General features: G+C 39.4%; 1 protein-coding gene across 1 annotated transcript; it reads right to left on the bottom strand.

Annotated features, from left to right (window-relative positions):
* Positions 1–339: 339 nt before the first annotated feature.
* LOC137943904 (large ribosomal subunit protein eL6-like) lies at positions 340–2,616 on the bottom strand. The gene is made up of 4 exons (XM_068789337.1): positions 2,241–2,616; positions 2,013–2,119; positions 788–969; positions 340–694 (listed from the first exon to the last, which is right to left on the bottom strand). The coding sequence occupies exons 1-4, from the start codon at positions 2,498–2,500 to the stop codon at positions 539–541; spliced, it is 705 nt and encodes a 234-aa protein (XP_068645438.1). The 5' UTR covers positions 2,501–2,616; the 3' UTR covers positions 340–538.
* Positions 2,617–21,762: the final 19,146 nt, after the last annotated feature.

The raw sequence follows: 21,762 nt of genomic DNA on the forward strand, positions 1-21,762 counted from the left end.
CGGGATCCATAATGGGGTCAGTTTTTATAAAATTAATATAACAGCAATCAGTAAGACTGATCAGATAGGTAGAATAGATAGAATTCAACATAACTCTTGTACAATATTTAAATTTAAAGGCAATGGGAGGAAAATACCGGAGTGACCAACCAATAAAATGACGGCCGCGGTGAAAAATACATAGCAAAAATTTAATGAAACCGGATTTTTGAGAAAATATCAGCTCAAACAGTACAGGAAAATTTTAATACCAAACTTCACAGCAGTATCATTTGCTCAATGACCACGTTCAAGTCTTAAAACAGTAAATCACCGGTATTCATCAAGTTCAGCATACACTAATCCAGTAAAATCTTCATGAAGTACCAAGTATACGAGCCAATTAATCTTCTCACTTCTTAAATGAAATACACCAAAATTTCTCTAGCTCAACAAACAAAAAACACGAATTGACAAAATATAACAGTAACAACTACAGTTATGAACAAGGTGAACCAAAAATTAATTAGAGCCCCCACACTTTCAAATAGCCAATCTTCTAGAAAACAAGCTCATGCGGTTTCATGCCTGACCTAAGAGAAAACCTGGCAGCCAAGTAAGACTTCAAATCGGGAACCGCCTCAATTGACTTCAACAGCTGTGCATCTACAGCCTTCTGGTCATCCTTTCTCTCCTGAGGAAGAGCCTTCGTCTCCTACATTTTATTTTTGGCATAGCCAAGCAATCATGCCACTGAGAAAATAGCTATACCTCTATTACTATTGCAAAGCAAATGAAGATACAATACCTCTTTCTCTCCTTCAAAAAACTCGCCTTCTGTCTTCTCTTTCTTCTTCTGGACTTCCCTTGCAAAGTACTTGTCATCAAATTTTGCAACATCTACTCCACTGATGTCAACCTTGGTAGAGGTTGCAATCACATATGACTGATTTACACGCCGGATAGGAACACCATTAACCTTGAATGGGCCTGTAAACAGGAAACACAGAACAATTAATCAAACTACAATAGGCAAATTTAAGCGTGACAATAACAGTAACTAAATTAAGGCATAGCAACGATTACAATTAATAAATGTAATGAATAAGACTCAGGCACAAACAGAACATAAGCAGATAATATCTGATCATGTCCTGCAGAGTTCCAAAAGAGGGCAAAAATATGTAGGTGGAAATACAAGAAAATAAAGAGCAAGAAGAAATATGCTTTTGCAGAAACAAGATATAAAGGAAAAAAGGCAAGAAGACAATAAAAGGGGTCATACATAGCAAGGGAGCCTTACCAAAAATTCAGAAAACAGAAACCACCCCCTGCTCCCCTTCTGTGTATCAGGGAACCAAATTTCACACAGGACAGAAGGGAAGGTCCAAAAAAAAGAAAAAGAGGATACAAAATGTAAATAATAATAGACAACCACAGGGACAATCTAATAACTCTATTAACTCCTATGGCATATCAAACAGATGGAAATTGCTACATTTCAGCCAATATACAATCCACACAAGAGGTTTAGAGAGCATTCTACCAACAACAGACACATAAAAATAGATCAACCTAATCATTCAGAGGTTAAGCTGATGAATCATTCAGAGGCTAAGCTGATAAAACATTCAGAGGTTTACCTAATAAATCATTCAGAGGTTGAGCTGACAAATCATTCAGAGGTTTAGCTGACAAATCATTCAGAAATTTAGCTGATAAATATCATTTTATCAGCAATGAAATCATCTGCATGTTATATTATCGAAAAGCACACAACAAAGCAAACACACATTCTAGATGGCGGTTGATTATACACACATTGAACAATAAGTCAGACCAAAGAAAAATGCAGGAAGAACAGAGTACCATCCATCATTAAATAGGTCATGCAGGTATTACTAGATATGTCTGGTCAGGATTAATCTCCTCGATATGAATCAATTTTGTTTTACACTTTCATGTAATTCCAGATTTAAGAGATACACAAGCACATATGCAATCAAACGAATAAAAACGCCAAGAGAGCCTACCAGTGACTAGCAGCAACCCAGAAGGAAGCTGTTTGAGGAAAACAACCCGCTTCCCCATAAATCGCCCAGCCAAAAGAATCAAAACAGTGCCAGGAGTAATGCTTGCCCTAAATCATCAACAATATACAACCAAATAATAACAGCAAATAATCATCAATGAAAGAGGAGACAACGCTAAAACAAAAAAACAAAAAAAAAAAAGGGAATAAAATGCACAAGTCAAAACACCTGAGCTTGGTGGGCTTGTGCTTCCTATTGTTAGCTAAAGGCTTCTTCACATCGTCAGCCGGGTAATACTTAGGAGCCTTTTCCGCAGGTTTCGGCTCTGCAGGCTTTGGATCGTGTTTCGGGAAAACACCGCCGTGTTTAGCCTTAATGGCCCAAAGCCCTCTCTTGTGATACATTTTCGATCTGGAGTATTTGCCGACTCCGCGGATGAGCTCCGGATTCCGGCTGCTGACCCTGGGCCTCCTCTCCTTCGGCGCCATGGATTAAACTGCGAGAAAGAACACCCTCCTGGGAGAAGCTACGGAAACGAAAACCCTACAGGACCACAGCGGGGATAAAAACCCTATAATCCAAATTTGTAATGTTCAAAGGCAAACATCTACACATTTCGATTTATACCCTCGAGGTCCGGGCTTGGGTTACGAACCCTAGAGACGGGGTTTCCCTCTGAATCCACGCGCCCGTGGATTTACAGTCCCATCTTGAACCTAACCCATGATACATTTGTATATTTTCACTAAGTTAAATTTTGAAAGGGCTGGATACGATGATACAAGATGAGTCATACATCACTAATAGAAATATTTATTAAGAGTTAAGACTTGCAAACGTATTATGGAAATTTTTTACCATAACGAAAACTAACTAGGTAGGAGTGGCATCGAATTGAGCCAAGCCCAAACCTACCTATATTTCAATCGGGTTTTATTTAAATATTTCAAACTCGAGCTCGGGCCGAGCCTAGCCGCAAGCCTAAAAATTTAATCGAGTTCGAACCTAATGATTTTAATCGAGTTCGAGCTCAATGATTTAAAATTTTGCATAAAATATATGTCAAATAAATTGTATATAAAATTATATATACACTCTGCATAAAGTTATTCATAAAGCTACCTAATTATGCATAAAATTTATTCAATAATTAAATACAAAAACATAATTGAAATATCAATATCAATTTATAATTATCAATATCAATATAAAATGGTTGATGTCTCCTTTGTAATTGAGAGCTCGAAACACAAAGCGATTAAGCTACAGTCTACAGATATCTAGCAGTGTTGACTACTGAGGATTGACGAATCGTTTGGCAAACAGTTAAAACGACCAACAAAATAATACAATGGAAAAACAGAAAAATCAACTGAAGAATAAGAGCTAAAAATAGAAAAATCAACAGTAAGGTGAGAGTCATTACCTCTAAGAAATGAGTAGAAAGAATCTCCTAAAACAACATGAGGAATTCGTCCATAGCAGTTTTAATGCGAGATCGAAGATAAATAATGGAATACTGAAGATAAAAATGAAAAAAAACAAAAGATTAAGATTAAAAGAGGCAAATAGGGACATAAGAGAAACAAGGGAAGAAGACAAGTGGTTGGGCTCAGAAGGTGTTGGATGGTTAACGAACCCGATCAGTTTTCTTCCCCTTGTTTGCCTTCTTGTCCATCGGGATAATTTAACACCAAACACCTAATCGACTAGGACAATCCTTCTGTACCTGTTTCGCTCATTTGGTTTCTCTTTGTGGGTTCCTTTTGTCCACTTTACTCAAGACAAGGAGAATCTTGCCTTCTGAGCTTCTCTCCAGCTCCCGCCTTTTCCCCTTTAATAAATTTCCCTTGATCGTTGATCAATATCCACTGGGACCATTGATGAAAATTATTTTAATTTTCGGTGTACATTGATGAAAATATTAAATGGCATAAAATCCCACCTCCCATCTTCTTTTTTACCAAATTCTCTTCTTCAAGCAAAGAACTTTTCCCTTCGCAACTTTCTTCTCTTTTCTTTCTTCTGTGTCTACTCTTCTCTCTGTTCTCATTTCATCATTCTTCTCGTAATTTCTTCAAATGGGATGCGTTCATAGCAGTTGCAGTGAATCAAACGAAGCGAAGATGGGGGAGAAGGCTAAAAAAACTCAAGTGGGTTGTGCGACTGATGAGAAGAAAATGTTATGGGTTTGAGTTTGATGATTCTTCTAGGTTTGAGCCGAAGGCAAAGAAGAAGGACGGCGAGAACAACCAGGCGTGGCTCCTGGTGGACTCTACTCTAGCAGTTGTAGACAACGCAGACCCAGAATCTCAAGAACTTAACTTTGTTTCATCATTTCCTTCGGCAAAGAAGAAGTTCGAAGGAAGAAATCGAAGAGGAAGTTCAGAGAGGAAGAAATCGAAGAGGAATAAATCGAAAAAGAGTAAGAAATCGGAGACTGAGGCTAAGAGTAAGAAATCAAATAGGGAGAATGAGAAATAAGAAGACGAAATTTACCCCATTTTCGCTCAATCACTGCTGTTGAATGTCATTCCCCCTGATTCCCAAGAGAAGGAAAGACGAAGAGTTTCCACTCAAACTCGAAGAGTCGCAGACCTCTCGCCTCCCGAGCCCCCATTAAGTTAAAGAGTTGGCTCGCGAGCTTTTGAACTGAACCATGGTTCGGTCGAGCTCGGCTTGTTAACTTAAATGAGTTACATCTGGATCTCGAGCTCGATTCAAAATCCAGATAAATCGAATCAAACCGATCCGAGCTTGAACCACTCACGAACCGGCTCGGTTCGATGCCACCCCTAGTTCGAGATCCAAATGAATCGAATCAAACCGAGCTGAGCTCAAACCGGTTCGGTTCGATGCTACCCCTATAACTAGGTGATTGGGTTGGGTTGAACATTAGTCAATTAGATTTGGTCGTCAATTGACCTAAATAACATCATAATTATGGTAATTTTAAATAATGAAAAATAAAAATATGAAAATTGACATAATATATTGGGAAAAGCTTCTACCCCTAAAATATGTACAAGAATGAGTTGAGATTGCACTAGCCTCACCAAAACCCCAACTTCTCTATGCTTTCTACAATGAAAGATTTCATGGGGAGGAGGTTGAGTGACTACCTTCCCTTCTTCTATTGTCATGTAGGGAAGACAACCCCTAGATTGACTATGTTAGGTCTATTGATGCATTAGTTAAATATCCAAACTTGACATGGTTAACTAGGTTTGTACCATTCCTTGTCTAGTACACTATTGACGTAAGTGAGGGGCTAGATCCAGTTGACTGCAATTCAACCAGCTGGTGTGAAGGTCTTATAAACTAAGTATATGACATATAACACCCAAAGATAATAATATTTTTTTTAAATACTTATTTAGCATATAATTTGAAAAATATCTACATATGTTTGGCACCAAGCTTATAAAAACCAAGGCAATCAAAGTATTTAAAGTGTGGTTGAACTCAAATCCAATCAACTTGACCATTGGTTGATTCAAAATGATATAGTCATAATTTTAAAATTAAATAAGATTTTGTTAAAGATTCCCATGAAGTTGATTTTGATGATAGCAAACACCTAGGAACTAATTCTGAAATTCAAATGAACAAGTTGAATAGAAAAAGTCACAGATAAAATTTTGGTAATACACTTGTCGACCTGCCCATGCACAACCGAATTGTGCAAGTGAAAAATGTTAGCTTTTTCTCCCATAAACTCTTATATTCATTTGATATCTTTCTTTCAGTTTACACGGGTATTTATATAGTCTAATTTACAAGATCAACATCAGAGGATTTCCTCTTGTAATCTCAGATGATAACTCAAAGGAGGATTTCCTCCTCTGATTCCTCGGAATATGTCTCTCGCCAATAGTCCCCCTCAAGATGGTGCTTATATATCTCTGATGCCCAACTTGCCAAGTGGGTTGCAAAAGTTCTTGCTACATACTGTTTTTGTAAGTATGTTTGCCAACTAATCTTCAACTTTCACAAATGGAAATCGAATTATCTTGGACTCAAGGTTTTGCTATATGAAGTATCGATCTACTTCCACATGTTTAGTCCGATCAAGTTGAACCGGATTATGCGAAATATTAATAGTCGCCTTGTTATTGCAGAATAACTCCATCTCACAGTTTGGGCCAAAGTCAATCTCGGTTGATAATCTTTGAAGTCAGAGAAGCTCACATAAACCCTTAGCCACCCCACGAAACTTAGCTTTAGCACTTGATAGTGTTATTACCTTTTGTTTCTTACTTCTCCATGTAACAAGATTCCCTCCAACAAACGTAAAATAGCCTAAGGTAGATCTTCTATATAAAATATTCTCTACCCAGTCAACATCTATATAACCTTCAACTCTTAAGTGATGGTTTCTCGAGAACATGAGTCCTTTCCCAGGGGAGGACTTTAGGTATCGAAGAATTTTATTCACAACATTCATATGATCTTCACTCAAACAATGCATGCTTGTCTTATTACACTTACTGCATAGGTGATGTCAGGTCGTGTATGTGAGATATAAATAAGTTTCCCAACTGTTGATTTTCAATATTTAATGGATTTAGCACATGGATAAAAAGAGATAGAGACCCATTAGGAGAAAACCAGAGGAAGAAGAGGTTATGGACTTGATATCCTAACGCTCCCCCTAAAGCTCTATTTATAGATTAATGAAACTATTGTATTATAATAATACCCATGAACTTACGGTTTTAACCCTATAACTTTAATTAAGTTACATCAATGCCATCTCTATGAGATGACCCTTTATTTACCATCCTCTCATCATTGTATGTGGGCCTTCTCTTTGATCTATGGGCCTTGAGCCCATCTTCTACATCTCTTGGTTGTGTGGGTCTTCCTTGGTCTTATGGGCTTGGGCCCATCTTCCAACACACTTGGATATGTAGGCCATCCTTGGTCGTGTGGGCTTGGGCCCTATCTTCCAACACTCCCCTTGAAGTTGGGAGTGAGAGAACATCATGAACTCCCAGCTTGCTACAAATGTTGTATAAATTTTTTTTGTATAAAATGGCAGTCTTCCATATCTTCCAACACTCTCCTTCATGTTGGTGCTCTCGTTCATGAGGCCCAACTGGCATAAGAAAAATGAGAGTAAAATCACTCCTAGTCGATATGACATTATTCCATACTCCAGTCTTAATTCATGTTGGATGTAGGGCACATTTTGTCTTTTGTAGGTAGTGTGTCTATCTGCATTGCTCTGAAGTGTCCACCTCCACCACCGTGTCCCTCAACAGGACAAGGAGTCTCAAGTCGTAGGAGTAATAAAAGACATTAATGGGGGGAAGTAAAATGATATATTGTAATAAACTCATCCATCATGGTGTCCCATTCAGGGCGCCGACTCTAATGGTGTCCCAATCGCAATATTTTTTAGAGTAAAAATAAATGATGGTGTCCCAATCCGAGCACCGAGTCTCATGGTTTCCCAACAGTAATATTTTTGAGAGTCAAATAAATTATGGTATGAGGAAAGAACTGTAACCACGTCTTCTTCAATAATAATATCTCATCCAAAGAGACATCATAGTAGTAGCTGAAATGGGTTTGGGCCCATATAACATGAACCAAAATAATCATTGTAAAATTAACCCATGAAATAATTTAAGGTAAATATATGTACCAAATAATATGTTGACCAAGGAATAATCTGTCAATAATTCAAAATAATAATCTAGCATAAAAAAAATTACCAAGTCGCATTGAGTCAAATAATAAATCAATATAGCTGAGTCGTGGCTGAAATATGTGTAAGCTTTTGTCCAGAACACGTATACTGAGGCAAAAAATAAAGTGGGCCATGTTTGAGTTGGCTCATTGAGTTGACCTGGATCGAGTTGACTCGATCTGAGTTGGCCTAGGTTGACTCGGTAGGAATAGAAGTCACGCTCGGTTGGCAAGTCTACTAGGTTAACTTGCGAGGTCCAGATTGCAGTAGAACAAACGCGGGCCAGATCAATTAAAATTTCCTAACTTATGAAACAATTAATAAGGCAACAACCTTCTTCTTCCTCTAGGTGTTGAAGGACTCTCGATGGAAACTGTCGAGAAACGGCAACAAGATGGCGGAGAGATTGTAGCAATAGCCGAAGAATCAAGTGATTGTAGTAGAGACAATCTTGAATACGAAAACAGAAACTTTCCAAACTGGAAATTTTTGAAATCTGTTGTTAACCTGCAAGGAGGCAGAGACATCCGAATCCAGTAGCGACTGAATACTGAGAAACAACAACGATGAAGGAAACTTTCATCTGTTAATTGAGAAGCAAAAACGATAGGAAATATGTTCTTGAATGGCAATCATGGCAGGAACGTTGGGCAACTTCCTCACCGTGAGAAGTCGTCATCTTCGGCACCGAACATAGATATTATGCTGTTAATCAGAGATAGCTGAGATATTCAGGAAGTTGCCAGTAAACAGAGCATGCTCTCGGAAATTAAATAATCTGACAAGTTTTCAATCAAATTCAAGCCAACACCGCAGAGAAAATCAAACCAATGTCGGAGCAATTTGGGTCTCTGGTATTTCTCTTTTCCCACTATCCACCGTCAACCCAGAGGAGATGTCGAAACTCGCTCTCTCGCTTCAGTGAAACTCTCCTTCGGACCAGACAGAGAGCTTACATGAATAGAAAATTCTCTCGTATCCATCTTGAAGCGAGAGAGAAGAAACTAAAAGGCATCGATTTGGTGATATGTTGACTTGAAATAAGCGGTCTTGAAAGGTATCAAAATTTAAGAAGGTATCAAAATTTTAATTGATGGCAGAGATAACGACATGGAAGGCAATACGATTTAATCAAAGTAAGGAAGCATGAAAAAAAACAATGCACGAGACTAAGAGATAAAAGAAAAAAAATCTAACCCTTGACGGAGGAGGATGAAACTTGAAAAACCATATTCGGAATCCTGAAAATCAAAGCTCTAATACCATGTTGATTTTCAGGACTCCATGGATTTAGCTCATGGGGAAAAAGGGAGAGAGACCAATTGGGAGAAAACTAAAGGAAGAAGAGGTGATGGAGTTGATATCCTAACTCTCCCCCTGAAGCTCTATTTATAGATTAATGAAACTACTATATTATAATAATACCCCTGAACTTAGGGTTTTAACCCTAGAACATTAATCTAATTACATCAATGCCATCTCTATGAGGTGACCCTTTATGTACCACCCTGCCATCAATGTATGTGGGTCTATGGGCCTTCTCCTTGATCTGTGGGCCTTGAGTCCATCTTCTACATGTCTTGGTTCCATGGGTCTTCCTTGGTCTTATGGGCTTAGACCCATCTTCTTATACACTTTGATATATGGGCTTTCCTTTGTCGTGTGGGCTTGGGCCCTGTCTTCCAACACCAACCAACCTCTGTTATCTTCCTTTGTCTGTTGGAACTTGATCTGGGTGTTCTCCAAGCTTGTGATTTGGGATTACTAGGGTATCCATTGGCTTACAATGTAGTAGTCCAACATCTGATAATAAATCTAGGATATATTTTCGTTGGGAAAGGAATATGCCTTGTTTGGACCTAGCAACTTCGATTCCCAAAAAATATTTGAGTCCTCCTAGGTTTTTCATCTCAAATTATGTTGCCAATTGCTCTTGAAGTCTTGCTACTTCTTCTGTATCATCTCCTGTAATAATCATATTGTCTACATACACTATCAAAATTATTTCTTTACCTTATCGATGTTTTAAGGATAGTTTATGATCTGAGTTACTTTTTTTGAAACCATATTTCCGCACTGCCAAGCTCAACCTCCCAAACCACGCTCTAAGAGATTGCTTCAAGACATATAGAATTCGTTGGAGTTTGCTTACCATCCTAGCTTCAGAATTTGCCATACATCCTGGAGGAACATCCATGTAGATTTCCTCTTCAATATCTCCATGGAGAAAAGTATTTTTAACATCAAACTGGTGCAGTGGCCAATCAAGATTAGCTGCAAGAGATAGCAAAACTCTAAGATTATTCAGTTTGATCACCACTGAGAATGTCTCTTGATAATCTACACCATATGTTTATGTATATCCTTTTGTTACTAGCCTTGCCTTATATTGTTCTACTACTCCATCAGATTTGAACTTGATGGAGAATACCCATTTACACCCCACTATTCTTTTACCTTCAGGTAAAGGAACAAGACTCCAGGTGTCATTTTTCATTAATGCCTTCATTTCTTCTTTCATGGCTTGAGTCCACCTAGGGTTTTTCAGAGTTTCATCAACACTTGTGGGAACATGGTGTGAGGAGAGTTCACTTACAAAGTTCTCGAGGGCTTCAGACAATTCTTTTGTAGATACATAATTGGCAATCAAATATCTTGATATGTGTTCCTTCACTTCAAAAGAATATTTGTTCTGTGGTTTGCCCCGATTATGCCTGAAAGATAATTCATAGCCATTGACAAGAATATTTGCATCATTAAAATTTTGAGGTGTGGCAGGAGTACTTACTTCACTGATATTCTCAGGAGATGGCTTGTTGGATACTAAGGAGAGGAAGGCTATTATTGTTTCAACTTCCGGAGATGTCGGCTTTGAATTAAGTTCTGCTACTTCAACTTTTGGAGATGTCGTTATATTAGTGTCCTTGAACCACTCAAATGTCAACCAAATCAGCTCTTCTTCTCGTGTCTCCCCCTGAAGAGAATAATTGGATGTGGCAGGAGAGCAGAAAGGATCAGATTCCAGGAACATGACATCCATAGTCACATATGTTCGCTGAGTAGTTGGATCGTAGCATCAATACCCTTTTTTATGTACCGCATATCCCAAAAAGAAACACCAAATAGCACAAGGATCAAGTTTCGTGCACTGGTTTTTTTGGAGATTAACAAACACAACGAACCAAAAGTTCGAGGTGGAAGCATCAGCACCGTAGGTAATGAAACATAGGTTGACAGGACCTGTAGTGGAGTCTTGAGCTCAAGCACTTTGGAGGGCATGCGGTTCATAAGATAGATTGTCGTAGCAACAACATCAGACCAATGGTGGCTAAGTACATGAGTTCCAAGTAAAAGTGCTCGAGTTGTTTCAAGGATATGGCGATTTTTTTGCTCCACAATACCATTTTGCTGAGGAGTTTGGGGGCATGCGGTTTCATGAATCAGTCCAAGATGTTGGAAATAATCACAAAACTATTGATTCACATATTCTCCACCATTATCATATCAATGAATTTGAATGCTAGGGGAGACCTGGGTTTGAATCATTTTATGAAAAGATTGAAAAATCTGGAAAACCTCATCCTGATGTTTCAAAAAATAAACCCAAGTCATTCGAGTGCAATCATCAACAAATATAATAAACCAGTGAAAACTAGATAGAGTATTTTTAAGGGAAGGACCCCACATATCAGAGTGAGTAAAAGCAAAAGGGGCCTCAGTCTTATTCAAACCCAAAGGATAATGGACTCAGTGACTTTTAGCTAGAATGTAAGTTTCACAATTAAAGTCCATAATTGACAAATCCGAAAATAAATCAGGAAACACATGTTTCAGATAACCAAATGAAGGATGACCTAACCGACGATGCCACAACCAAATTTGTTCTACTTGAGATCACACAGGTGGCACATGTGATATGCTCGGCCCATATTGAAATCTTCCATGTAATAGAGCCCCCTCTCTTAGTACCACGCCCACTGATCTCCTTGGTGAGAACATTATAAATTAGACAAAATGCAGGATACATAATCACAACACAATTTAATTCTTTGGTAATTTGACTTATGGATAATAACTTGTGAGAAAGAATAGGCACAATTAATGTGTTTGATAATGGTAGGGATGGTGAAAACATCACCATTCTCGCTCCTGTTACCGAAGAAATAACTCCATTAGCATTGACAATGCTAGTTCGCCGGGGAGGAGAGGTCTGATAAAAATCATTCGCAACAAATGTCATATGGTCTGTTGCTCTAGAATCAAGTATCCACTCACTACAATCAACCTCTCCAATAGATCCGAGTAATGCGTTACTTGGGTCCACATCCGTTTGAGGAGGATCGCCGTTCAAATACGCCAGTTTGTCTTTGCTTGAGATACACATCCCAACAACCTGGGACTGGTCGAGTACGGTCCGAGTCAAGTCTAGTCCAAGTCGAGTCTGATTCGAGTCTGGTCCGGTCCGGGCCCGGGCCGCTGGGTGATTCGTCTTCGAGTCTAGTTCATCCGGTCCAGTCTAGTCCTGCCCGGTCCAAGTCACTTCGTCCAATTAAATCTGCGTAAGTTAGGAAACGGCATGGTGACGACCTCTGAATAACTCTGGATGGGAGAACTTCTCCGCGAGGGCTCCCCTGAACCGAACAGGACGAGAAGGCTTCAGGCATCTCCGGATCGCCTTTCCGCACGTCAAAGGTTCGGCCATAGTCGACAGTCGTTGTGACCGTCGATCTGTTTTCTACCCCATTCAGAGAGGATGACTTTGGAATGTCTTTCCGCACGTCGAAGGTTCAGCCAGAGTCAACGGTCATCGTGACCATTAATCTATTTTTTGCCGCTTTCGAAGAGGATGGCTCACCACAACGGGAGATGGTCCGCAACCGAGGTGAAGATTCCTCCCTCCATCACGTGACCAGAGCCCACCGGCGAGGTCGCCAAAAGAGCTCACCCACTCTGATACCATGTTAATTTTTTCTTCGATAAACTCTTATATTTATTCGATATCTTTCTTTCAGTTTACATAGGTATTTATACAGTTTAATTTACAAAATCAACATCAGAGGATTTCCTCCTGTAATCTCAAACTATAAATCAGAGGAGGATTGTTAGGTTCTTCCCGAGCCATGGATCAAATCACCCTTCTTTCCTCTCTTCCCTCCATATTGAATCTTGACGCTGGAAGAGGATTCTTGTTTCTGGAACGTGGAATGGTGGAATTTGGAATGGAATGAATGAGCTTTGAAGGAAGCTCGACCTGGACTTCAGAGGGAGAATCCAACCTAGACCTCTGAGGGAGAATCTGACTTGTTTAATTCTAATTTTCTCAATACTTACTTTCCTTCACCTTGACGACCCCATAAATAGGGTTGAGGACAAATTACAAATTAGACCCATGGGTCAATTGGTTCATGCCATATTACATCCAAACCAAACCAAACCAAATGAAATTACATTGAAAGGAAATTGACATAATTTAATTCATATGCCTATTGATAACTCGTGATGCTATGGAGTCCATAACATCACCCCCCTCTTGGAGAAAGAGTTTTTCCTCAAGCTCGAAATAGAGGTAGAGGGCTCTGAAAGCTGCTAAGGGCTCCCATGTAGTGTCATTGGGGTCAGCATCTGCCCATTGCACTAGTATCTCCCAATCACACATAATGCGACGAGCCTGTAACACCTGTGCTGGAGTAGAAAGGACATGTCCCTCATGTAGTGGGGGCAGAGGGGTGTGCAACAAGGGAGAGTTGCCCTAGAAGGCCTTCAGTTGGGAGACATGAAACACATTGTGAACCCTTGCCTTTGGCAGAAGCTGCAAGCAGTAGGCAACTGTGCCAATGCAGTCCATCACCTTAAAGGGACCATAATACTTCGGAGAGAGCTTGTGGCGTTTGGAGGCTGTCAATGACAGCTGCCTGTAATGTTGGAGACGCAGCCATACATAATCTCCTGGAGAAAAGAAGACTTCTCGGTGCTTCTTGTCATAATAAAATTTCATAGTATTCTGGGCCTCCTGGAGATGAGTGCGCACCTCAGTGAGCATGGTGTCTCTTTCTGCTAACGCTTGGTCCAAAGTGGCTACCTTGGAGGCTCCTGGTTCAGACGATAAAAGTCGAGGCGGGTCTCTACCATATACTACCTTGAATGGGGTAGTTCCGAGTGTGCTGTGGTAGGAGGTGTTGTAACAGAATTCAGCCCAAGCGAGCCATTTAACCCACCGTTTAGGTGATTCCCCCATGAAACAACGATGGTACATCTCAATCGTCTGGTTGACGACTTCGGTCTGACCATCAATCTGTGGATGGTAGGTGGAAGAGAATGCTAACGTTGTGCTCTACAGCTTGAATAGTTCTTTCGAGAATATACTAGTAAAGATGGCATCTCTGTCACTGGTAATGGAGGTAGGCATCCCATGTAACCGGACAATATTATCCATAAAGAGCTGAGCTACGTGAGCTGCAGTGTAAGGATGCGCTAGAGGGAGGAAATGACCATACTTTGAGAAACGATCAACCACTACAAATATAACGGATTTGCCGGACGACAAGGGAAAGTCATCTATGAAGTCCATGGAAATATCTAACCAGACTTGTGACGGTTGTTGAAGTGGTTGGAGCAAACCTGTTGGACTTAATGATTCAGCTTTATTCCGTTGACAAATCTGACAAGCCGCCACATAATCGGTTATACTGCGCTTCATACCCCTCCAATAAAAATCCCGACTGATCTGGAAATATTTTTTTGTCAGCCCTCATGTGTATTGTCATGGAACGAGGCTGGATAAGTGGTGACGTGTGGTGTAGAAAAATCCGATTTTTGAAGAGGACAGGACGATCCTGAACCGTCCAATGTTTCTCCGATCTCCCCTATTGAATCTCATGATATAAGGCAATAATTTTTGGATACTGTTGTGTTTCCTCCCGAATAGAATCCAACAAAAGAGCTTTGGCTGACTGATGGCATGTAATTGCGGCTCTAGAATGTCCCGACGAGATAAAGCATCAACCCCCACATTCAAACTCCCAAGTTTATACTCCACGGTAAAGTTAAACCCCATAAGTTTACTTAACCAATGCTACTGAGGTGAGGTAGTGAGGCGTTGCTCAAGAAGATACTTGAGGCTGCAATGATCGGTGTGAATCAGAAATGGGCGCCCCCAGCGATAAGGCCGCCAATGTTGTATTGCTTTAGCTAAACCGATCAGTTCCCTCTCATAAGCTGCTAACTTGTAGTGGTGTTGGCCAAACTGGCCGCTAAAATAAGCGATCGGGTGTCCTTGTTGGTGTAACACTGCACCAATACCGCCCCCCGAAGCATCACATTCCACCACAAAGGACTCATCAAAGTCCGGTAGCTGCAAAACCGGTGCAGATGATATGCTTCTTTCAATTGCTGAAAGGAATGATTCGCTGTCTCAGACCAGGAAAAGGCATTTTTCATGAGTAGGTTGTTGAGCGGTGCTGCAATCTGGCCATAGCTGTGGATAAATTTCCTATAATACCCAACGAGGCCCGAAAATCCCCTTAACGTTGTAATGGAGGTGGGAGGAGGCCAATCTGTGACGGTCTAAATCTCTAGTCAACCTTCACCCTTACTGCTGAAATAACGTGGCCCAAGTATGCCACTTTTGAGGTATCCATAGAACATTTGGATTGATTTAAAACCAAATGATGGGAGCGGAGAAGAGTAAATACCTAGTGAAGGTGCTGAAGATGATCTTCCCAATTGTTGCTATACACCAAAATATCATCAAAAAATACCAAAACATATTTCCTCAAGAGTAGGGGTGGCATCGAGTCGAGCCGAGCCCGAACCTGCTTATGTTCGAGTCGAGCTTGATTTAAATATTTCGAAACGAGCTTCGAGCCGAGCCTCGTCTCGAGCCTAAAATTGTTATCGAGCTCGAGCCTTAACATACATTTAAAACTTTTCAAAAAATATATATCGAATAAAATGTATATAAAATTATACATACATTTTACATAAAATTGGGCATGACCTTTACATAAAATTGGGCATAACCTCTACTTAAAATTGAGCATAATATATATAATACTTGTATAAAATTTGGCATGACCTCTACTTGAAATTGGGCATAATCAATATACATAATACCTGCATAAACACTCCATAAACACTCCATAAAATTGTCTATACATTCCATAAACACTTCATGAAATTGTTTATACACTCCATAAAATAATCTAAACACTCCATACACTGCATAACATTATAAATAAACTCCATACAATAATCAAACACAATAAAATTAAATAAAATATCACTATCAATTTACAATCACCCAAATAAAAACTATAAATCTTTTAAATAAAATCCTATTACTATTACAGACTTACTAGAAAATTACAAGAAATATTTTAAATTTTTCTTAGGAAAGTTAAATGGACCTCTTATTGCCTTTTCTAAGGAAATAAATAAAAATTAATAATTAATCTAATATATTATTATACTTATCGATAAATTTTTAATTACATAAAATGTCAAACACAAAATTGTTATGAAAATTGCCTCATGCTCAAAGTATTATATCATCAACTGTCAAATACTTATTCAAAATTTTTCTATATGGTTTTCTAACCCATCTTGGCAAGAAAATCTTACTTGGAAAATTATATGATTTTTTAAAAAGAATTTATAATTAGAAAAATATTTTGAAAAAATATAAGGCACTAATGGTCCCTATATTTCTATTAAAAATGTCTTTTCAACATTTATTGAAAAAACCACTAATAGTCTCTAGAAACGTATTTCTACTAAAATATCTTTTCAATTTATTTAAAAGCCATGAGGAAAGGACAAAGAGTTTTTTTTCCCTTGTTTATGATCTCGCACGTAGGGGTGGCTTTGAATAAATTATATATAAAATTATGCATACATTTTAAAAAAATATAATGATAGGGGCGGTTCAGGATTGAATTTCAATAATGGATTAAAATGCACCAATATTAATATTTTTTACTCCAATTGTTGTCTAGCTTGTTTTGTAATTTTTGAATCTGGCCATAATTTGTTATGGCGTCCTTAGTGCCCTTAGATAAAAATTTATATTCTAGGAAAAACTAAAAATATTTTTCCTATGATACATATTCCCAAAAAAACCTTTAAATAAAATCTTATTACTATTAGTGACTTATTAGAAAATTAAAAGAAATATTTTAAAATTTTCTTAGGAAAGTTAAATGGACCTTTTATTGTCTCTTCTAGGGAAATAAATAAAAATTAATAATCAATCTAATATATTATTATACTTATCGATAAATTTTTAATTAAATAAAATATCAAACACAAAATTGCAATGAAAATTGCTTCATGCTAAAAGTATTACAGTATCAACTGTTAAATACTTATTCAAAAATTTTCTATACAGTTCTTTACCCCATCTTGGTACGAAAAATCTTACTTAGAAAATTATACGATTTTTAATAAAAAATTTTAATTAGAAAAACAAACATGAGACACTAATAGTTTATAGAAAATTATTTCTATAAAATTTATTTTTAATTTTTTCCAGAGGAATTTTTTATTTTTATTTTATGATCTCGCACGTGCGAAATTGCACGTGCGAGATCATCTTCTCGCGAGGGAAGGGGAGATTATTTCTCCCTTGTTCTGGTTTTCCGCCGAGACGCGGAGGGAAGGGGGTTACGACGCCGGGGAGGACCTATCGTCGAGGATGACGGCCACGACGGAGTCGGCGGCGACGGAAGCGGCTGTCACGAAAGCAGTGGCGACGGAAACAGAGGCGACAACGAGGAGAGGAAAAAATCGAACGGACGGCCACAGAGGCGACGGCGAGGAGAGGAAAAAATCGAACGGACGGCCACAGAGGCGGCCGGTGAGAAGCTGCGACGATGGTATAGACGCCGGTGAACAGCTACGACGGCGGTAGAGGCGGCGACAACAACCGATGGGAGGGATCGACGGTGACGAGGGGGGAGGAAAATGTTTTCTCCCCCTCGCTTTCGCTCCCGCTCCCGCTCCCGTTCCCCCGCTCGCTCGCGACCCGTTACCGAGTCATACCGATCCGACTCATTTCGAGCCGGCTCGCGAGCCAATGAACCGAACCTAGCTTCGGTCGAGCTCGGCTCGTTAAGGTAAACGAGCCAATTTCGGTGCTCGAGCTTGGCTCGAGCTCGTTAAATGACAAATCGAACCGAGCCGAACCGAGCCGGCTCGGTTCGAAGCCACCCCTACTCAAGAGAGAGGAAAATACCTCATTCATGAGGGCCTGGAATGTGGAAGGCACATTTGAGAGACCAAATGGCATTACAAGGAAATCGAAATGACCGTGGTGCGTGCAGAACGCAGTTTTCTCCACATCTGATGGATGAACGCGGATTTGATGATAGCCAGACTTCAAATCCAGCTTGGTAAATATAGTAGCACTGTGTAACTCATCTAGCTACTCGTCCACCACTGGTATGGGAAATTTGTCTTTATTGGTGTGCGCGTTGAGTTGCATTTAATCCACACAAAACCTCCACGACTTATCATGCTTGCGGACCAGTAATACCGAGGAGGAGAAAGGAGACCTGATTGGCTGAATAATTCCCTGGGCAAGCATATTTTGGCACTGCCTTTCAATCTCATCCTTTTGTAAATGGGGGTAACGATAAGGCCGCACCACTACAGGTTCAGTGCCCGTTGTCAATCGGATGTTGTGATCACAGTGCCAAATAGGCGAAAGAGCAGTAGGTTCATGAAATATATCCTCAAAGTCTGTAAGTAATTGAGATAACTTACAGTTGTCGGTGCTATGGACCTGAACAGTCTAAAGTGCGCAGGGCACTGGTGCCTGGGTGTCATGCAATGTGATCTGACAGTGGTCCTCTGTGAAGGTCATGGTCAGAACCTGAAAATCTCATAAAATAGGCCCCAACAGTTGGAGCCATTTAACTCCAAGTACCAAATCAAATCCTGACAATGGGATCACCAGGAAATCTTCAATAAAGGAGTGTCCCTCAATATCAAAGTGGGTGGCTGGAGATATGCCCTCATTGGTAATTTTAGCCCCATTGGCTACTAAGACAGAAAGGCATGTCTGCTACTGGATGACTAACCCAAGTTGTTCGGTCGTTGGCCGACTGATGAAATTATGTGTGCTGCCAGAGTCAACTAAAGCAAGTGATTGTAGATGATGTAACTAGGTTTTAACTTGCATGGTGTTAGAACTGCGTAGGCCAGTCATGGCATGAAGTGAAATCTCTGAACCCTCTTGGTCTGTCTCCACAATCTCTTCCTCTGGTAGTATGTCCTCACTATCCTCCCACAGACATACACTGAATAATCTTTTACATATGTGACCCTGGACATACTGGTCATCACAGTTAAAACAAAGACCCTTGGCCTTTCTCTGTTCCATCTCCTGTTTGTTCAGTTTTTTAAGTAAGGAGCTGGTGGCATAGAGTTAGAACTTTCTGGTCGCGGTGCTGCACTGGCTCCAGAACGTGGAGGCCCAGAATATGGTGTTGGCGCAGTGGCAGTGTGCCTTCCTGGCCAAGCTGGTTTGCTGACCAGTGAATCCTTCAGAACTCGCTGCTTATGCTCAATTGACCTGGCTAAATTCATAGCTTGGTCCAAATATGTAGGACCATGTAATTCAACTTCCAATCGTAGAGCTTCTGTCAAAACAGCAGTAAAGATGTGAACATACTGGGAGTGACTGACAAACTCACTAGAACGGGCCAAATGTTCCTGGAAGGTCTTTTGGTACACCTCTAGTAATCCATTCTGTTTATAATTGATTAATTCTCCCAATGGATTGCTACTAGTTGGAAAACCAAACCTCATCATGCATGATTGTCTAAAGGTTGCCCAATCCTGAACCAATTGGTCATTTCGGAATTGGTGGTACCATAGGAGCACTTCATCGAGCATGTGGTATGCGGCTAAATAAACCTTCTCATCCGCCGATGTTTTTTTATGGTAAAAGAATTGGTCACACTTGGTTAACCAAATCAAGGGGTCCTTAGACCCATCATATGTAGGAAAATCGAGTTTGAAATACCTGGGAACCGTATTTGGTCCATGTGCGGCAGGCCTCAGATGGGATTGTTATGGCGCATTGGTGGTGGCTGGTAGTGATGGTGGTCGGCCGGTGGAGAGTAGGCTGCTGCCGACGGCGGCGCTCGAAGACCACTGTCGTCTTGTTGTCGGAGGAGGGCTTGGATTGCCTCACATAGGTCAGATGTGGTCTGACGCACTTCTTCCAGGGATTGAGCCTGAACGTCTATCCTCTGATGATTGTCCTCAACTAATTGCCGCAAATCCTCAAGGGAAGAGGAATCCCCAAGGGTGGACCTGTCTGATACCAAGATGTTAAGTTCTTCCCAAGCCATGGATTGAGTCACCCTTCTTTCCTCTCTTCCCTTCATATTGAATCTTGACGTTGGAAGAGGATTCTTGTTTCTGGAACGTGGAATGGTGGAATTCGGAATGGAATGATTGAGCTTTGATGGAAATTCGACCTAAACCTCAGAGGGAGAATCCGACCTAGACCTCTGAGGGAGAATCTGACCTGTTTAATTCTAATTTTCTCAACACTTATTTTCCTTCACCTTGATGTCCCCATAAATAGGGTTGAGGACAGAATTAAAAATTAGACCCATGAGTCAATTGGTTCATGTCATATTACATCTAAACCAAACCAAACCAAATGGAATTACATTGAAAGAAAATTGACATAATTTAATTCTTATACCTGTTGATAACTCGTGATGCTATGGAGTCCATAACAAGGATTTCCTCCTCTGATTCCTCGGAATATGACTCACGCCAATAAAAAACCTTTGCAGTCATCCAAAAGATAATGAAGTTTGACCACCCGATAGCTGCTCTACCATACAATAGTAGACCATACAATAGTAGAGAGAAAAGGTTGTGTTTATAATCATCTTTCTGGGCAACTAAATGAGCAAGTCACATGGAAGCATGAAGAAAATCAGGCATAACAAAAAGATGACTAACTAGATTACCATTGAGCAGACAACCTAACAAATAGGTAAAAAAGAAATAAGAAACAAAGAACTTCGACCAACTAAATAGGCTTTAACTAGGTGAGAAGACAAGAAAAGGCTCTATAAGTATTTTTTTCGGTCCATTGATTGTGCGCATTAAAGATTTGAGAAAGAAGCAAAATATGAAGGTCAAATGACCAAATCTTCGTTGATGAAATGACTCACTCATAGATACAATTGTGAAAGTGGTCCTTAGGTTCAATTTAACAAATATAGATTAACATAGTTTGTAATTGATTTACCATTTGTTAACAACTTAAACCGTGATGCTACATTGTCTGTTTAAGATTTTGCAATTGATTTGACTGACTTAGTAAAATTGCAATGTGTCATTTTCTAGAAGAAATGACTCTTACATGGCTAGTTTTTAACCATTTGATCACTCCGGTTTAAGTGATATTGCGGTTTATACTGTTCACCAAGCCTAGTAGAGTAAAAGTAGCAGCTCTCATTGCTTCCATGGTGCTCTATATTTTTTAAATCAATTCAAAAATTTTCAAAAATAAGGAAGTATTTAGAAAGGGCTAAATTGATTTAAAAATTTAGTGTATACTTGGTTGTTTTCGAATTGAACTTTATATAACTTATTTTCAAATCTAGTAATTTTGAGTCAAGTGTTGTTTTGTTGTGAGCCTACTATATTAGACTTTACATTTAGGCCATCCCACAACTTTGAAACTCTAATTTTTGAGTTTTAGATATCTAATTGAACTTATACTTGGATTTAAATTGATTTACTAATTGTGTACTTTTTTTTTTATCATGCCTTAATGTGTAATATCTGTCTAAACGAAAGACTAAGATGTATTGTAATGTAGTCCTTGTGTTGTAAACCAATCTAGACTTAGATACTTAGATATGTTGATAGGTAGGTCTTGTTGTAAATCCTTTTAAGGATATAGGTGTTTGTACCTAATTGTTGTTGAACATAAGTCCCAAATATTGGGTTTGTTGTATAATTAACCCTTGGGGTCAACTGTTGCAGATATTGTATGTTGTTTATATAATAAAATTTTAA

This window comes from Aristolochia californica, unplaced genomic scaffold (assembly GCF_029961685.1).
Source record: "Aristolochia californica isolate CCGP_79_NKW_82.1479 unplaced genomic scaffold, dmAriCali1.0.hap1 SCAF_11, whole genome shotgun sequence".
Lineage (NCBI taxonomy): Eukaryota > Viridiplantae > Streptophyta > Magnoliopsida > Piperales > Aristolochiaceae > Aristolochia > Aristolochia californica.

Excerpts from the sequence above, each read along its gene's own strand:
- LOC137943904 (XM_068789337.1), bottom strand. The coding sequence starts at position 2,500 with ATGGCGCCGAAGGAGAGGAGGCCCAGGGTCAGCAGCCGGAATCCGGAG. Across the intron at positions 2,120-2,240 it reads CACAAGCCCACCAAGCTCAG|GGCAAGCATTACTCCTGGCA; the intron begins GTGTTTTGACTT and ends TTGATGATTTAG. Across the intron at positions 695-787 it reads TTTTTGAAGGAGAGAAAGAG|GAGACGAAGGCTCTTCCTCA; the intron begins GTATTGTATCTT and ends AATAAAATGTAG.